This window comes from Drosophila eugracilis, unplaced genomic scaffold (genome assembly GCF_018153835.1).
Source record: "Drosophila eugracilis isolate 14026-0451.02 unplaced genomic scaffold, ASM1815383v1 contig_124, whole genome shotgun sequence".
Lineage (NCBI taxonomy): Eukaryota > Metazoa > Arthropoda > Insecta > Diptera > Drosophilidae > Drosophila > Drosophila eugracilis.
In genome coordinates this window covers 532,501-551,068 of record NW_024572029.1, presented here as the reverse complement: position 1 = coordinate 551,068, position 18,568 = coordinate 532,501, and the positions used below count along the sequence as shown (strand labels likewise).

At 40.5% G+C, this 18,568-nt stretch overlaps 3 protein-coding genes across 6 annotated transcripts; 2 read left to right on the top strand and 1 right to left on the bottom strand.

Moving 5' to 3' along the window:
• Positions 1-211: 211 nt before the first annotated feature.
• Positions 212-4,464, top strand: LOC108102902 (LIM domain-containing protein jub). 4 transcript variants are annotated; one of them, XM_017208120.1, is made up of 7 exons: positions 212-1,831; positions 2,063-2,092; positions 2,798-2,938; positions 2,996-3,165; positions 3,413-3,490; positions 3,559-3,724; positions 3,790-4,464. In XM_017208120.1, exons 1-7 carry the CDS (start codon positions 529-531, stop codon positions 4,035-4,037), a joined length of 2,136 nt encoding a protein of 711 aa, XP_017063609.1. In that variant the 5' UTR covers positions 212-528; the 3' UTR covers positions 4,038-4,464. The 4 variants fall into 4 exon arrangements, with proteins under 4 accessions (XP_017063609.1, XP_017063610.1, XP_017063613.1 ...); XM_017208121.1 differs by having other exon boundaries at positions 213-1,831; positions 3,428-3,490; XM_017208124.1 differs by lacking the exon at positions 2,063-2,092 and having other exon boundaries at positions 213-1,831; positions 3,428-3,490.
• On the bottom strand, positions 4,182-7,581 carry LOC108102901 (nuclear pore complex protein Nup93-1). Its single transcript, XM_017208119.2, has 5 exons — positions 7,325-7,581; positions 7,077-7,257; positions 6,216-7,019; positions 5,512-6,140; positions 4,182-5,400 (listed from the first exon to the last, which is right to left on the bottom strand). Exons 1-5 carry the CDS (start codon positions 7,483-7,485, stop codon positions 4,704-4,706), a joined length of 2,472 nt encoding a protein of 823 aa, XP_017063608.1. The 5' UTR covers positions 7,486-7,581; the 3' UTR covers positions 4,182-4,703.
• A 153-nt stretch (positions 7,582-7,734) lies between these two features.
• LOC108102906 (chloride intracellular channel exc-4) lies at positions 7,735-18,563 on the top strand. The gene is made up of 4 exons (XM_017208129.2): positions 7,735-8,124; positions 16,447-16,956; positions 17,522-17,632; positions 17,694-18,563. Exons 1-4 carry the CDS (start codon positions 8,038-8,040, stop codon positions 17,769-17,771), a joined length of 786 nt encoding a protein of 261 aa, XP_017063618.1. The 5' UTR covers positions 7,735-8,037; the 3' UTR covers positions 17,772-18,563.
• The last annotated feature ends 5 nt before the right edge of the window (positions 18,564-18,568 follow it).

Below are 18,568 nucleotides of genomic sequence, written 5' to 3'. Positions count from 1 at the left end.
TCACCATTGACGATTCAGAGATATCTAAAAAAATATGTACAATTTATTTTTATAAACTTATATTCAAGAATTAAACACATACCAAAAGTTTTAAACTAAGGTAATCAAAAACATTTTGAATGATTTTCAAAATAATTATGAATTTATTAGGGCTGCCCACTTGTAGGCTGGTATTTTTCTAGTATATTTGTCTGCTTGCCGGATGAAATATTATAATGGTTGCAAACGGCGGTCACACTACAGTTCCCACGGTCCGAATTTTTTGATTTTTCCGATTGAAGCACACAAAGAAAATGCAGAAAAGCTAAAAGAATAAAGGAAAAGTCGATTGACTGATTGTCAACTAGCCGTACACTGTTAGCTGAGGTATTTTTCCGTCCGGGGAAAGCCAGGAAATCGTTGATTTCGGGGCGGCGTCCCCCCCGCAGAGCGAGATAGCAAGTGAGGGAGTAGGAATCGGTGGAGGAGGAGGAGCAAGAAGAAGAACATAAGGAGGAGCAGGATCAGGACTATATATATATATATAAAATGACCACCCAGCGAACGCAGACTCAGACGAGGAATCCGGGCAATTCCGATTCTGACTATGAGACACTGATGCAGCGTCTTCACATCGGTGGTGGTGGAGGAGGAGGCGGGGGAATTGGTGGCCCTGGTGATGGAGCCATGGCAATGAGGAATGAGCATCAGCAGATGCAGCATCTCTATCGCAATCCGGACTATAAGCTCTACGAACGCGGTAATATCATAGCAGCCTCCAAATATGCCACGCCCCGTCCAGTGGAGCAGATGCAGCATGTCCACAATGGCAGTGCCCACATCTATGCACCCACCGCTCAGATTTTGGGTCAACGAATTGCCCCCCAGAAGCATTCGCCGGTGTACGAGAACCTCGAATTCTATGGCCAGTTTGATTCGAACCACAAGAGGGCTCAGCCCCAAAGTCCTGGTAGCAGGCAGAGTGCCATGCTCAATGACTATCTGCTAATGCAACCGATTGGGGCAGGACGCTTTGCACACACGCCAGTGCCAGAGAATCCGGGTAGTGGATTAGGAGGCACGCTAAGAGGAGCAGCAGGCCAACCAACAGGGCGATCTGTGGCATTGGGACCTACTTCTGATCTGGAGGAGCACGCTGCACCCATTTATGAAAACATCATTCCCCATTCCGGTCAGCGGGCACAGCCGCAAGCCTCGCCGGCTACCGCCACCATGTACCAGGAGATGCAGCCGACGTCCAATTCATCGGGCGGTTCATCCACTGCTGGCCTGGATCTCAATGCACTGCTGGCCTCGCCCATGCACCAGCGAAGTATCAGCAGTAATACGGCAAGTTCCAGCTCGCTGGGATCGCCCACTCAGCGATATAGGAATCTTTCGCTGCCTAGCCATTTGAGTCCAGTGCCCACGGCGCACTCGGTGGCCAAACTGCAACAGCATACGCCCATTAAGTCGCCCAGTGGCGCCATCAATGTCTCCGTGAATCCCAATTATATAGAGGACATTAATAGCTCTGACTACGTTTGTATGACAGCGAATCTGCATCGGACGTCTACGTCTGCAGCCGGAGTGGCCACTGGCAGGGCGGCTGCAACGGGTGCCACGGCCCAACGAACTGTCCAGGAACCAGCTACGATATCATCCTCACTGGCCATGGGTATGGCTACGGCAGCACCGCCAGCCACATCTATTGCACCGGTAACAGCCCCACCATCATCAGTAACAGCATCAGCAGCACCATCATCCACCGCCTCGTTGAGAGCCACGCCCATTGCGATGACAGCTCCTCTGGCGGTGGCTACATCACCCACGCCCTCGCAGGGCAGTACAGGTAAGCAGATTTGCCCTAGAAGTATTCCTAAAATGTGTAGTGATGGGAAAGAGTATCTTTCCATGATGGATAGTAAAAATTCCTTGGGATATAGTAAAGGCAAAGCTATTAAAAATGTCTTTCTACTATTTATGTATCTATACGCATCCCATCACTGTTCATTCCATCGAAATTGTATTAATCAAACTAATGAATCCAAATGTTTCCCCCACTATAAATGCTTGCACGCAGCCATTAACGCTGCCTTGAAACCCAGGAGAGGTAGGAAGGAGGGGCTGAAGCTTGGTTTCTCGCAAAAGGGGTTGGGTCCCAGTTGGGTTCCGTTTGTGTCATCACTCATCGCTCAATCATAAACCGGTTGGCGGGGCGACAAACTTTGCTCAAACGGTTGCCGCTAACCGGTTTATATTCAAGTCCTTTTTCTACCTGAACCGATTCACTAGAAAATCGAAAACCGTTTCAAAACCATAAATCAAAGATGAAATACAAACATTCCAATATGGGATAACTGAAATTAGCATGTTATAGTTATGATTTCATACACAAAGAAAATGAATTTATACATTCCAATCATATAAGTTTATGATTTGAATAAGAAACCATAACAATTTCTTTATTTAAAAGTTCATTTTGAAATATCTTTCTTTTGTTTCTATTCAAACTCTGCTGAAACTAATCATTTCCTGTTAACTTTATCATATTTATATGAGCCCACATTCGATTCTATTTATTTCTGATCATGACTAATTATCGTGTAATCAGTCGTGTAGGTCTTTAGTACTTAAGAAATCTATTGTGTTTTTGTATTTACAAGTGTTTACAAGTTTTTTGCCTTTTGTTTGCCTGCCCCAAACACTACTCCCGCATATTTAGTTGTTGTTATTGTTTTTTTTTTGGCGCTGACTAAGCCTTAGTTGTTTAGCTGAATTGAAGGCATGACCTAATATTGACTTTGTATACCGACAGGTCTCACCAAGAATCTGCTGCCGTATAGTGTCACCCCGCCGCGTCCGGCTGGCCCGACAGAGGCGCAGCGTAAGATCGAGGAGCTCACCCGCCAGCTGGAGGAGGAGATCGAGCAAAGTGAAGAGCATGGCGAATACTTTGGTATATTATGAACTAATTATTTTTATATTCTTACTAATGTATATAAATTATTTTTAGGCATCTGTCACACCTGCGGGGAGAAGGTGAAAGGTGCCGGTCAAGCCTGTCAGGCAATGGGAAATCTTTATCACACCAATTGCTTCATCTGCTGCTCCTGCGGTCGGGCGCTACGTGGCAAGGCCTTCTATAATGTCCATGGACGTGTCTATTGTGAGGAGGATTACATGGTAAGAAAGTTATAGTTTAGACAGTACACAAAAATATTGATTTTTGGAAAGTTCTTTTGACTATAGAAAGAAACTTCTTAATTATGATTTATTAGTTTTTTTGCACGAATTACTTTTACCAAGGATTCAAAATTCTAGAAATTAAATTAAAAATCAAATCGAATCAATCTTTATTTTTGTTACTGACTTACTTTACATTTTTATTTGATTACTTATGATTTTAATAACCTTATTTAATAATAATAAGAACTCACTCTTGCAGTATTCGGGCTTCCAGCAGACGGCGGAAAAGTGCGCCATCTGCGGCCACTTAATTATGGAGATGGTTCGTACTACTACTGCCCATTCATATCCATCCCGCTCTAAATGGAGCACATGTTCTCCCTCTTGCAGATCTTGCAGGCCATGGGCAAATCGTATCATCCGGGCTGCTTCCGGTGCTGTGTGTGCAATGAGTGCTTAGATGGTGTACCCTTCACCGTGGATGTGGACCACAAGATCTACTGCGTCAACGATTATCATAGAATGTTTGCCCCTAAGTGCGCAAGTTGTGGCAAAGGTGGGTTGTACAATGTCTTGATCATTAGAATAAGACGATATTAATTTGATTTATCTAATCTTTAGGCATCACGCCCGTCGAGGGCACCGATGAAACCGTGCGCGTAGTTTCAATGGACAAGGACTTCCACGTGGACTGCTACATTTGCGAGGAGTGCGGAATGCAGCTAACCGATGAGCCAGACAAGCGCTGTTACCCGCTGGACGGGCGCTTGCTCTGCCGTGGATGCCACCTGCAACGTCTGGCGCTGCAATCATCGCCGCATGCCCGTCATCAGGAGCCCGTCTGCGCTTCCTATCAATATATGGGATAAGCGTAACGGCATACTCCGATCCACGCAAACATCCCCAAATTCGACAGAGTGGCGCACAACTCAAGAACAAAACTATCGCAATCAACTTATTCCAATTAACAATATTATCATAAACAGACAAGAAGTGAAAACAAAACAAATGCATTTATACGAAACGATCGCTAAGTAAGTGGCTTTTTTATTATTATTTTTATGGCAGTGCATGAGGATCTCGAAACGGGGATCTGTTAGAAGAAAAAAAACAAAACTATGTAATGGATTCCTGTGAAATCTCTGACAATTTGGCAGTAATTGTTGGCAATACTATATTCTCATATATTAAAAAGACTTTTTCAAATATGTCCTGTCGGGTGTTCCTGAGACCTCTTGAGGTTTCATAGCAATAGCAACGGTGTCTCAAAATATGCAATAAAATATTATATTCTGATATGACAGTCTTATATTATTAATTGCTGTTATGGATAATGTATTCAAAAAATCAAGGATGTCGCATTTCTTGTTTACAAAATACTACTAGCCAACTTTCCTTTATTTTAATTTTAGAGTGCTCCTCACCAGACGTCGTTAATGGCTTCTTCTTGTAGATAGAGCAACTCAAAAATGTTATTATAATATATAAAAAAACAGCTTTAATCCGAATCGATCGCTAAGTAAGGAGTTAACGTGCTAGTGCATAAGGATCTCCAGCTGAACGAGCCGTTGGTTGGTGGTCGCTGGCATGCGGTAGGAAACACAGGCGGCCAGGTTGGTCAGTGCCTTGGCTCTGCCGCGCAAGTGGGCAAGGACAGAATCCTTGTTATCGCTTTTGCTGTCGTCGCCGTAAACCGAACCTGACCCCGTCGTCCCCCTTATGTTTACATACTCCTCGTAGACAATGTTCATGGATGCCAGCAGAACATCTGGCAGTACCTTGATGACCTCTGGGCCCATGTACTTCAAATTTATCACGCACTCGTCCACTTCAAGGGGACTGGTAGGTATTATATGGTTTTGGGTTACGATTTCCGCTGCTAAACCTGATGCACCCGCGTGATAGTGATCGAAAAACTCCATTAACTGCGCTAGCATTGTGTATGTGACAATTAAATGAGGGTCCACATCCTTTTTGCGCTCCACCAGCGCCGTGTCCAGTCGTGCAGTGATCACACCCAATCGCTCCCTTATGCTGCCTTCTCGCGCTGGCTGATGCACAACCTGGGACAGCAAGGAGCACACCAAACGCACTACCTTTTCCAGCTGGCCGGCAATAAAGAAGAGCGCGATGGCCGATTCGTAGTTGCTGCGTTTGGACAACTCATCTCCGACCATATCGGCCAGCAGATACTTATCGCAGTCCGCCGTGTGGAATTTTTCGATGATGCCGCTGAAAAAGAGGGAGAGAAAAACTATTAGCTTTTATGCCAGGACTGAGTATGAGATGAATCCATCATTCAACATCGAAATATGCTTATGGGGTAGCAGAAAAAACACTCACCCTGAGCGACGGAACGAGTTGTGTTCATCCTCGACCCCGAAAACCAACTCTAGCATCTTAGCGTCGCAGTTTTCTACAATCAGATCACTAGCGCAACTGAGCAATGCGTTGATTCCGTCCTCGCATTTGAAGTCGCGCAATAGGTAGTAGTACTGCAGTGCTTGTTCGGTGTCTGTCTGCTCAAAGCATTTGGCATACATGATGGCCAGTCGCACCAGATTGAGTCGTTTCATGGGCTTTGGGTCATTGGATTCGGAGCTTAATAGTGGTTCACTTATGGAACGGGGTGATCCTAGCATGGCGAGCTCGTTAAGAGCAATGGCCATGTGCACTGCATGAGGTCGATTTATCTCCGTTCGAGCCAGGAACTCAAGTGCGGACTCAAACTGGCCAGTGAGGGTAAGCACTTGGAAGTAAAGCGGTGCCTTCTCACGGGCATTAAAGTAATTCTCCCCGTACTTTTCCAGGATGAGCATTTGCAGATCACTGTAGGTTAGCTGGTCATTGTTGTAATCGCGCTTACCCTCGACGCGCAGGGTGGAAAGCTGTATCCACAAGAAATCGTCAATGCTGCTCAACAGTTCCCCATGCGAATCGTGAGTATCACAGGCCAGCATGATGACGAAAACCTAATGAGGGAAGATTAAAACGAATCATTATCATCATCAATAGCTAACCAGCTACAACGGAATCCAAGTACTCACCGCCCTTTTGTAGGAATCTGTGCAATCGTTCATATTGGAGCTGTACTCAAGCTTCAGTTGACCCTCCAGCTTGGCCGTTGAGGTGTCGTTGCTACCCATCTTCTGCAGCGTCATCAGCTTGACTAGATCAGGGCAAGTTCCCGATTCCTTGAGGTATCTAATAGCCGCACCCATATCGCCACTACGCAAACTATAGTAAACTAATGGCCACAATGGTCGACCATTGTTTACATCGAGCAATCCATAGAGGGATTGCGGCTTTTGGAAAGTGACGGCCACATAAGAGCTCACCAGATGATATACGTCAGGAATTCCTCCACGACGGGCCAGCGCCAAGTTTTTCTCAATAACCCTGTTCATATATGTCTTATATCTCAACTCCAGATATGTGCGTGCCTGCTGGACGAATTCCGGACTCTGGCGATTCTTTATCGGATCATTGCTGCGAGTTACTTGCGAAACAGCGGACATAAATTCCAGAACGCTCCACATTTCAGAGACCTGTGGATCGTCAAAGGAGTCCGCGGCCAATTTGGAAAGTGTCGACACCAGTTTTGGGTGCTGAGTCCCCTGAATAACTGACTCGTTGTAGGCGGTGATATGTTTAGCATATAACTGCTGGATGGCAGTCATCCGTGTGAACGGAGTGGGTTCATCGGCCATGGACGTTGGCACCATCTGGCGCTGCACGCCGGGAAAGTCCTGCTGGGACGGACCCACCAAAGCGTTTAGCAGCGCCTCCTTATCCTCGCCCCATTCCGCATAGACGCAGCGCCACTTTTGACGGTTCACACACTCGAAAATCTGGAATGGAATTCTTTAGAATTAGGATTTCTAAAGGATGTAGCACTTCTCACTTACACTTCTGTTTGTCTCCTCGATGACAGACAGTATGGCGTTCTCTCGCTCGTTCTTTAGATAGCCTTGGACATCGGTGTCCGTGACGGGATCGAGTGGTTCGAAGGATTGGCGTGCGCTAAGCGTCTCCAGCTTCTGTGTCAGCCTAGGCAAGTCTACGCCCTTGGAGCCGAGCAATATATGGCTGTATATGAATAATTGGGTAATGTATATCTAAGTGTTTGGTGCACATGATGTGTAGTGATACTCACGCCTGCAGGTCGTTGGTACCCGTCTGAGTGACACGCGAGTGGAGCTCCTGAGTGGCTTGCAGAACCTGGGACATGGTTCTCTCTACACCCGGCATTTCAGTGTCCATCTTTGTCTCGTTTGTTAGGCGCTGGGCCTGCTGCAGCAGCTCCACCAGATCCATTTTGGGTTGTTAGTTAGGAAAAGCCGGGTCTAACAAAACAAAAATTTACACAAAACGCACACCAAGCGTTTAAGTGTGGCCAGTGGTTCGCGTATTTTGCAGATTTTCGCGCCAAACGATACGATAGTATTTTAATACTATTTAACCAAATAAATATACTAGTTTTCTACCTGAAAAGTCTGGCATCCCTAGTCGGCTGGCGTTAGAGTTTTTTGGTGCATCGGCTTTTGGTATATTCAACGGCAACCATCGACGGTCACTTCAATCGTGAATACGCTTTGGCAGCGCGCATATCGACGAACGGCATATTTTTTTTAACACTGCGAGGCGAGCTTCTTATTCTCCCCTCTGTTTTCGTGTGTGTGTGTCTGTGTTTTTGGTGTATATTAGTGCTACTGCCTGTGCGTATGTTTGTGTGGTATATTGGCAAAGGAAATTAGCACAACAAAAGCGAAAAGGAAACGACCACGCACGCACCTCTCGTCACGCGGATAAAACTCTTCGATCCGTTCCGATCAGAAAACGCCAATAGAGAACAATCAAAAAATTGCAATGTCGTCCGAAGTGGAATCGCAGCAAAGCCAGGAGACGAACGGTACCAGTAAATTTGATGTGCCCGAGATAGAACTGATCATAAAGGTGAGTAAAAATATTCACATACATATATTATAGCAAAATTTGCATACTTGCACAGTTTTCCATTTCGCTCTGCGCAAAATTTCCATGCAGAGTGAAAATGCAGTTAAGGCAAAAGCAAAAGCAAATGCAAACAAAAGCAACAAAAAAGAGCAACTGGGAAAACACGAACTGTTCCGTTTGTTCCTCTTGTTCTTCTTCATCTTCTCATATTCTTCCCCCTTTCCAGTCTTGTGCTTCTTCTTCTTCTCGCTCTGGCACTTTGCAGTGTGTCACATTTGGTTAAAATGAACAGAATACGTTTAGCACCCCTCCTCGTATCTCCCCTTTCGCCTTGCGGTTCCTAAGCATCGCCAAAACCGGTTTTCTCCTTTTCTCCCTATCGCTCATACACACATACATATATATATGTATGCACATCTGCACAGAACGAAAATTATGATATGATTTTTGTTTGTTTTAAAGTTCCTTTATGGCCATATAAAAGCTTTGTTAAGATATAGATATTCCTCTCAAAAAAAGTATGGTTAAAAGTTTCAAGGAGACCGTTAGAAGTTTTAATGTGTAATATAAATTTGTGATCTATTAATATTCTTTATAAATATATAAAAATATATATTTACTATTAAAAATATTAATCTTTGTGTAGGCTACGTCCAAAGTCTGCAGTTTGTGGAACGTAACATATTTCTGTGGTTCTTATCTGTTATAAACTTTAATCACATTTCATTGCGCCAATTGCTCAACAAATGCTCCTTCTTCTTCTCCATAGCTTCCCATTGACCCCCCCACGCCACCACCACCCCTTCTCCATGCTCCTCAAGTATTCTCCTTTATTTGTGTGTGTGCGAATTAGAGGTTTTTTTTTATCTTTTAGTGATTTCTAAATTTCTTGACGCATACGTCATGCCCCTCCAAAGAATCGAAGAAAACAAAAAGCTAGCACCTACACCAGCGGCCAAAATAGTAGGATTGATAAGTAGTTTTGAAGTTTAAGGTTTTTAATCCTTTTTTAATTAGATTTTTTTTGTAATTAATCAATAACTTAATTTGATGGCTTTAACTTAAAAACTTGTTTAACTTTTTTAATTACTTTAAACACCATCTCCTCGAATACCAAATTAATCTTATCATTTTTGTTATATGATGAGAGCAAAACGTACTTGTGATGTTGTATCACAAATTGTTCATTGCAATCTATACTATTTTTGCAAAATGACTCAATGAGACTTGAAGTTTATAGGTCTGAAATCATAATTTGTGAGCTATATATACTTTTTCCCGCAATTGTGACTCCGGGCATGACTCCTCTTAACTTCATTTCTTTTCATGGCTTTTTGTTGGTTCCCACTATTTGCTGAAGTAATTGTAATTGTTTTCGGAACACTTTGGAGCCCTGCTGTTGGCTGTTAGCTGTTGTTGTTGATTCTATTGGCAAACTCGACGCAACTCAACTTAGCCACTCATCCAGCCCACGCAAATGGAGGCCGCACCTCTCGAGTCGTCTGCCCATGACTAATTCCTCACCTTCCAGCACCTCCCTACAACATATATGTACCCATACTATACAATACCATATTATACCAATTCATTCCCCAAAAAACCCACTCAATGCAAAACAAATGCTATGAGCAATCAGTGATGGTAATACTTTATTTACCTTTACAAACCAGTTATGTTCTAAAAATAGATATTGTTTGTAGGAAAAGTTAATGGTTAATATTTATCCTTCCATTCTATGAATATATATGCCATATGATTCCAGATTTAACTGTAGATATCACACCATACCATTCCCAAAGGTAAAACCAATGATCCATGGCCAAAAAATTTCTATTCAAATGTCCCGCTCCCTTTTCCTGTTTTCATGAGAGAAAGTGCTTGGGACACCTGCTTTTTTTTGGCCAGTTAAAAGCAAAAGCAAAAGCTGACTTTGCCAGAAGAGTGACAGAAGCATCTTTGACATAACTCTGCAATAGCAACGCACTTCCATACAAGGCCCACGCGAAAAGGCATTTCCATTTCCATTGCTATTTCCCAGTGAAAAAGTGAAAGTTCAATTTGCTGCTCGAGAGGAAAGCAGTTGGTGTTAGTTAGTTGGAGTTAAGGAGCTATAGATTCAACCATATAGCTTGGGATCGGCGGTGGCATGCCTCTCTGTTCCGCGCGTGCAGGCAACAAACAAATACAAATGTGTTTTCTTGTTTCGTTTGTTAGGAGGAACTGAGAGGAGGAACGGTTGGTTGGGTGGAGAAGAAGAAGGGGTGGAAACACAGCAAAACAAAACAATCATTGAACGCTAAACAGGTTTTTCTCGTGCGCGCTTTTCCGCCTCCTTGACTTGGCTTTGGCTTTGGCTCTAACTTCGCTTTTGGCTTGGAAAACAAGCCAGGCCAAAGCCAATGCCTTACCCTCGAGTCATCGCCCACGCGAGATTTCCAGAAATTGGCCATGCCATCGAATCGAATCAAAACAAAGCGGCAATCAAAACAAAAGGCGATCCATTGCACTAAAAAAAAAATAAATAATTGCTATTAAATAGTTAAGAAGAGCTTTTGGAGATCTTCTTGAAAATTATTCCAAAATATTAACAAACCATGGATGATATTCTGTTTCCAACTTCTTATAGAAGAAAATAGAAGTTTCAAATAAAGATATGTTTCTGGATTGGTAGACTTTCCTCCATAAATATGAAAACCATGAAAGCTTAAGCTAATTTAGTGCCTTTTGTTGCATCTCAACAACGCCAGCAATTGTTGTGGTGTTAAGTTGTGCTGAGTTAAGGAAAATGCGCTTCTTTGTTGCCACTTCAGCTGCAGCAAAGAGTCGACATGAAAAGCTGCACTTAAATTCAAGCACAGTGCTTGGCTCTCACACTAAAAAGGCCCAAGGGGGGCGGGATTTACACAGTGAAAAATACTTATATGCCAATAGTCCATTTAACTTTGTTAATGGTTTAATAGCTGTATACTTATTAAATTGAAATATCTCCCTAAAAGTAACTTTTAAATGCTATTTTTAAATTCGCTAAAATTCAATCATATACCATACAGAGTCCATAACGGAAGTTCTTGCTATCTAAGTACCACTGTACGTGTCTTCCTTGTCTTATTTATTGTGTGTTTTTTTGTGCAAAAGTGACAGTTGAGTCGTTGATTTGTTGTTTTATTCACGCCCCCACGTGCTCTATGTGTGGGTGTGTGTATCTGTCCGTTGGTGTGTGACTGACATTTTAGCAAAGAAAAACACGCAAAGGTTTGCCATCCTCAAGCCCACACACCCGCCCACAAAATGTACCTCCTCTACGACTTCTAAATAAAAGTGCATTCATCTTCATTTTTTAACTTAGTGAACTCATTTGCTACATTATTTATTTCTGTTTAATAACTAATTAAGTCAGCGAAGTTCTAGGAATACATCTCTGAATTTACCATTTGCAACAGCTAAACTAACAAATATTTTGAGTAATGGTTTGTTTTTATGATAAAACATTTACTTAATAACAAATTGCATAACTTATTGTATTAATTTCTAAAATATTTGATAAGAAAGTATCTCAAGAGTTTGTTGGAAATATGAAGTTGTGTTGAAAAACCCATTAGCCCATTAAAAATTTGTGGCCCCAAGATATGGCCAGCTTACTTCACCTGCCATGCGACCACTTTGGCCTGATTATATTTCTATTATTTTGGCTATTACTTCATCAGTCCCCCATCATCATCATCACAAAACTGCGGCGATAACTTCCGCCCGACTTTTGATAAGATATGGCATTAATACTACATATATGTGGTTTTTTGTGTGGCCCAAAAAAAGATTTGAAAGAATAGTTTTGTTTTTCGAGTGGGAAGAAAGCTCTCCTCAAGGTTGACATCTGCCCCCAACATGATCATCATCAGGAACATCATGATCAAAATGTATTTATTGCGCTGCAGCTGTCAGCGAACCGGTTCCAAAAATAAAAACAAACCAACCCATCCCATCCGACAGCCAAAAATTGGGTACGGAGGGGAGAACAACAATTTCCACCAAAATTCATTTTCATTTTCGTTTACATTTACGATTTCGTGTTGCTTGGCCGAAAGCTCTAACGAATTTCATTTTATTTGACTTTACTCAACTTTTCCGTCTTTATCTTATCGCGCTATGAATTTACAATTAAAAGGAAAACAAATCGAAGATGTTGAGTGTACAGACTACAGTTGCGGGTAAAATAATGGAATTCTTAAAAAATATATATATTTTAATATATTTAATTGGACAATTGCCAATTTTCATTAGCCATAAATGAATATATGCAATAATTGATCTAAAAATAGATTTTAGAAGATAAGATAGGTAATTTAATTGAGATTAGATTAGACATTTTTGATCATTTAACAAATTAAAAGTGATATAAGGTCCTAAGCTATAGATTAAATATATAATAATATTTATTAACCAAATAGGAAATCCATTTATGATCTATAGTTTTGACCCCTTTTGTGCTTAGAGTTAGCCAACAACAAACGACCACAAATTCATTTTCTCCAACGAAAATGTATTCAAAGACGAACGTTTATATTGGCAAAGGTATTTATTTTTGCTAGCGGTTTTTATTAGCCAGATGTGCCATATATAGTATATAGTATACTCGTATATCTTCTGAAGCATACGTGTACGAGTGCTGTGAATGGCACTTGACATTTGCTAACTGCTTTTCGGTTTTTGCCGTCTCTCGTCATTTCTATTTTGAAAACGTCAATTGCAATCGCCGTCTCTAGTAGTTGGTATACGTATCTATATCTGTAGTTTGTTTTTTCTTTGCTATATACTTTGTAAATGTATCTGTATCTGTATCTGTAAGACGTTGTGGACTCTCAACTCGAGATGATTGCCTGACTGACTTCGACTGACCTTTTGACGTTGCCACATGTCTTAGTCTTGGGTTTTACAATTTCCATTTCCAATTTCTGCAACTCATATATGTACGAGGTGTGTTCAAAAAGTAAGGTGACTTTTCAAATTTCTCGGGCAACATATTTTCGATTATCGATTTTTTTGTTTTGTTATATTGGTACACTCTTCCCTAACATCTGTACCAAGTTTCAATGGAACATCATCTTTTGTTTGGTTGTGAGAGGCGTAGAGTTACAAGTTATTTTGCGAGCTCGGCGATTTTTTGCTATCGAAAAATATGGATCAAAGGATTTGCATCAAATTTTGTGTAAAAAATAAAATTAAGTGCTCTGAAACACTTGAAATGTTGACAGTGGCATACGGTGAAACTGTTCTGAGTAAAAAAAATGTGTACAAGTGGTACAAACTCTTCCAAGATGGCCGGGAAGATGCCAATGACCAGCCTCGCTCTGGACGCCCAAGCACGTCAACAACTGATGAAAACGTTCAAGCAGTGACGAAAATTGTTTTGGAAAATCGTCGAATCACTATCAGAGAAGTTGCTGAAGATGTCGGTATATCGCTTGGCTCGTGCCATGAAATTTTTTCAAACGTTTTGGGTATGAGTCGTGTGTCAGCGAAGTTTGTTCCGAAATTGCTGAATTTTGACCAAAAGAACCGTCGCATGAGCATCGCTCAAGAGCTGTTGAATGACGTCAACGACGACCCAGATTTACTCAAAAGGGTCATAACTGGTGACGAATCATGGGTATACATTTTTTTTTTTTACACAAAATTTGATGCAAATCCTTTGATCCATATTTTTCGATAGCAAAAAATCGCCGAGCTCGCAAAATAACTTGTAACTCTACGCCTCTCACAACCAAACAAAAGATGATGTTCCATTGAAACTTGGTACAGATGTTAGGGAAGAGTGTACCAATATAACAAAACAAAAAAATCGATAATCGAAAATATGTTGCCCGAGAAATTTGAAAAGTCACCTTACTTTTTGAACACACCTCGTATATTGCACACTCTACTTTGTCGTTAGTGATGGTAATTATTGGACCAAGCTTTTGATATATCATCTGGCAAGCTGGTAACTCACAGATCACTGATCTTCCTTAAGCTTAAACTCAACCTTAACTGCCAGCAAATAATAATATTAACAAATAGTTAAGTTCAGCTTTAGAATGTATAAGCCATCGCTGAAAAATATAAAGCACGAAATGCGGGCCAAGAAATTGCTATACAGATACGAGCGAAACGAATGTATTGGACTGAAAGTAATACGGCTCAGTTGGGAATTTATGGAATAGCTATAGATGGATGGATGTGCGTAGACCAGGTAAACGAACGTGCACAGTTAATAATGTGTGAAAGAATACAAATAAACCGTTTAAGCACCGCAAGAAAAAAAAACAACATTAAAAAACTGATACGAAAACCGCTCCCACAACCATTGTATAGTTGGCTTTCCATAGATTATGCTGTGTGTATTTGTATGTGACGAGCATGTGGGCTGGAAAATGGGTTGGGTTCAGTTCGTTTTGGTTTCGTTATTAAGCCATTAACACACAGGGCAATGCTAATTAACTTCGTATTCGAAATAATATTTTAATTGCCTGCAATTGGTGCGTATAATTTAATATACAAACTGGAATTATCATTAAACGCACTTCAAATTAAACAGTGGGGGGGAATCATTTTCAACGCCTCGTTATCGTATTTAGTTAGTTTTTCCAAGTGTTCATTTTAGTTTTTCATAGGATTTGGAGTGTAACTTAAGGTGATTAATGAACAAGCTAGCAAATCTATGTTCCTTGATTGTTTTACAATTTTTTTTTTGCTATATTTTCAACATAAAATGTTGTATTTAGAAGGCAACTCATTGCCGTCTCCTAAGTTTATGGAGTTTTTCGAAATGAAGTTTTGAATGGCAAGCATTCTGGCAACCTTGTCCATGATCTGCTGTCTGTAGATTTGAACGCCCCTTTGTGCCCGGCAAACTAATTTGCGTTATTTATATTTGTATTTCATAGATATAGTCGTACTTTGTTGTGTTCTGTAATGCCAACTGTGCAAGGCTTATCTAACGAATATACAAATATGCACACAGCCATAAACGCACATTGATTGCCTGGTTTTGTTGGGTTTATTTGAAGTTAAGCCGGCTGTCGACGCCAGCAGAAACAGAAACAGAAATGTGGAGAAAAAAAAAATATATATATAGGCAGCCGCAAATATAAAAAAGGCTGGCAACGGCAATCAGCAAGTAAAACTTCGCACACAACACGGCCAATGATGATGATGACGATGATGACATCATCGTCGTTTTTATGATGTTTAGTTGCTTCTCAGCTGCAGCAATATCCCTTCGATCGTACAGTGGATATTGGCTAAGATAAGCAGTTTGAATATCTACAGAAAGATAGTTTTATAGTTGTATAATAATCCTATAGCCAAAGAAAGCTAAAAAATATTTATAATAAAAGCTTTTAGCACCTTTTTATAATGATATATTTTTACGGTGTTAACTAGAATAATTTGCAAACTAATTTGCTTTTGGCTAAACTGTTAATTTGCTCTTTGCAAAGTCATTAAATCATTAATAAATCACTAAATGGAACACAGTAAAATTAGTAAATAACTTCCACGGCTTATCATTTAAACAAGCAATATTTATCATATTTAAATATGAAATATTTCCGGTGCTGTTTTTTCTTGAACGCAAACAGGAAGCTATAAATAAATATAAATCACGGATTAATCTGTAAATATGTAAGATTCTATACATCCAATGATATGAATGTAAGGCCTAGATCGATTAGCCATGATGTACTACTGTACGCTATTGTGCTGTCATTGCCGGCCGTTTGCCAAGTCTCACTATTTATCTTGCCCATCTCTGTGTATCCACACAAATGTATCTATCTATCTTTTGCCATGCTGACTGGCCTTGGCAGTGCAGCGATGCAGAATTCTCGTACGGATTTGGCTTCGAGTCCACTCCATCGTCTTGGCATTTTGATAGCTTCCGGTCCCTCAAAAAAAAAAAGCGAACCTCTATGGCTCATCACGCGACGCTTGAACGCAAAACGTTTATGATCATAATGATGATGTCACATGATGGAAATTATGTTGTTTTATTTCGTTAAAATTTTTGTTTGATTTATTTATCAGTAATTGCCGGCACGCGATGGATAGGGAGGGGGTTAGGGGAGGCGTTATGCCCATTAAGTGGACACAAGGCAATGTCCAATCGCTGGAAAAATGCCCAGTGCCCTGGGAATGTGACCCACATTAACACTTGATGGTATCGCATGGCATAATATTTATTTTTTTTCTTATCTCAAACTAAATGGCGTTGAAATTGCCAAGTAAACACAGTTCGATAAAATATGCTAGTTCTGATTATATTATTTTTGCTTTTTTAATTTACAGGCCTCGACCATCGATGGCCGGCGGAAGGGCGCCTGTTTGTTCTGTCAGGAGTACTTCATGGACTTGTATCTGCTGGCCGAACTGAAGACGATCAGCCTGAAGGTGACGACGGTGGATATGCAGAAGCCACCGCCAGATTTCCGTACCAATTTCGAGGCCACACACCCGCCCATCCTGATTGACAATGGATTGGCCATTCTGGAGAACGAGAAGATCGAAAGGCATATCATGAAGAACATCCCGGGTGGTTATAATTTGTTCGTTCAGGATAAGGAGGTGGCCACGTTGATTGAGAACCTGTATGTTAAGTTGAAGCTGATGCTGGTGAAGAAGGACGAGGCCAAGAACAATGCCCTGCTCACGCATCTGCGCAAGATCAACGATCACCTGTCCACGCGCAACACCCGTTTCCTTACCGGCGACACCATGTGCTGCTTCGATTGTGAGCTGATGCCACGCCTCCAGCACATCCGTGTGGCGGGCAAGTACTTCGTGGACTTTGAGATCCCGGTAAATATCTAAGATATATAGTAAAAGATTTGTTAGTTAGGATACAATATATCGAAATCGTTTAAATATTGAAATATTTATGTATAAACACAAAGTCTATTATCTTATTTGCCAATAGGTTAGTCATAAAAAACTTTGATTGATTGCGCCCTTATTTGCAAATAGAAAGCAAAGAACAAATATTGACTTTCAACTTTGTTGCCAAGCTTTTTACGAATTTTGTTGATAAAATTCCACAAAGCCGCATGAATAAAATTATATAAAATATAACCACAAGGCTTTGCCTTATCAAAAAGTATTCTGGCTGCTTAGGTTTTAAGTTAAAAAGTTAGTTTAGTAAGTAGTATTGTTCGTTCTAAGCCATGTGACCTACAAAAATATTGCACAACATTAGTTTTAGCTAGGCCGTATTTGTGAGTTTCATTGTGCAGTGCAGTTAGAAGCCATAAACAGGTTCTAAGTCATATTTGTATTGCCTTTTGGAAGTGCAATTATAGCCATAAGCTTAACACTTGACCAAAATCGATTTGATGACTCATTGTTTGTAATATTTGATTCCTTGCAGAAGCACTTGACGGCGCTGTGGCGCTACATGTATCACATGTACCAGCTGGACGCCTTCACACAATCGTGCCCGGCCGACCAGGACATCATCAATCACTACAAGCTGCAACAGGTGAGAAGTTTTGTCATTATTTTATATATGCTTTTCTAATATCAACTTGTAACCATTCCAGAGTCTCAAAATGAAGAAGCACGAGGAGCTGGAGACGCCCACGTTTACCACATCCATTCCAATTGATATTTCGGAGTAGGTTTCCTATGCAGAGCAGAGCAGAGCCATGCAGCCACACAACACATCAGCTTATAAAACTAGTATACTACAGCAACTACAATATTTTGGACAACTTTACACAACAGCAGCAACTCTGAGGACTATACATAGATGTATACTTAACTAACTACCCATGCATATATTATATATATATATGTATATATATACCTACTATATATAACGAGTACATAACAAGCATAACGAAAAGTGTTCTTTTAAGCAGCCACGTTGCCTTTCTTCAGCTATGCTTAAAATTAAAAACCTATTTAAAACACAATTCAATACCAATCAGCAACCAACCGAGCAGGCTTTGACTAACTTTGACCGCCTGCATATGTATTTTTGTTTAATATTATTATATATATTGAAAACATTTGTATTTGATATACAAATGCCAAGGCAAACGCATATGAATATATATAGATATATATATAGCTCGCTGTCAATTAAAATTTATTGATGGCCTGGAAGGTCCGCTTCTCGGTCCTTTTGTTTATTTTCTATTATTTTTTATTCTGCAAGGAGCTTTTTTTTTTTGTATTTAAAGACAAATTTGTATTTTTTTTATTGCGAAATTATGATTTTGATTTTTTTTATCGCTCCCTGGCGCAAGTTTGCCATTTTGTTCGCTTTTAATTTTTATTTAAATATTTTTATCATAACAAGAAAAACAAACAAAAAAAAAACAAGAGAAACGAAAATTAGAAGAGGAAATGAAGAGTATTTTTTGTATTTAAGTGAAAAATTACAAATAAAAAACACAAAAAGACAACTATT

What these genes read in the sequence shown, in the direction of transcription:
- LOC108102902 (XM_017208120.1), top strand. Translation starts at nt 529, where the DNA reads ATGACCACCCAGCGAACGCAGACTCAGACGAGGAATCCGGGCAATTCC. An exon ending in AGAGCATGGCGAATACTTTG is followed by an intron (nt 2,939 to 2,995) that starts GTATATTATGAA and finishes AATTATTTTTAG; the next exon opens with GCATCTGTCACACCTGCGGG. An exon ending in ATTGTGAGGAGGATTACATG is followed by an intron (nt 3,166 to 3,412) that starts GTAAGAAAGTTA and finishes AATAATAATAAG; the next exon opens with AACTCACTCTTGCAGTATTC.
- LOC108102901 (XM_017208119.2), bottom strand. Translation starts at nt 7,485, where the DNA reads ATGGATCTGGTGGAGCTGCTGCAGCAGGCCCAGCGCCTAACAAACGAG. An exon ending in TCGAGGAGACAAACAGAAGT is followed by an intron (nt 7,020 to 7,076) that starts GTAAGTGAGAAG and finishes ATTCCATTCCAG; the next exon opens with ATTTTCGAGTGTGTGAACCG. An exon ending in AACTCGTTCCGTCGCTCAGG is followed by an intron (nt 5,401 to 5,511) that starts GTGAGTGTTTTT and finishes CCTCTTTTTCAG; the next exon opens with CGGCATCATCGAAAAATTCC.
- LOC108102906 (XM_017208129.2), top strand. Translation starts at nt 8,038, where the DNA reads ATGTCGTCCGAAGTGGAATCGCAGCAAAGCCAGGAGACGAACGGTACC. An exon ending in AGATAGAACTGATCATAAAG is followed by an intron (nt 8,125 to 16,446) that starts GTGAGTAAAAAT and finishes TTTAATTTACAG; the next exon opens with GCCTCGACCATCGATGGCCG. An exon ending in ATCACTACAAGCTGCAACAG is followed by an intron (nt 17,633 to 17,693) that starts GTGAGAAGTTTT and finishes TAACCATTCCAG; the next exon opens with AGTCTCAAAATGAAGAAGCA.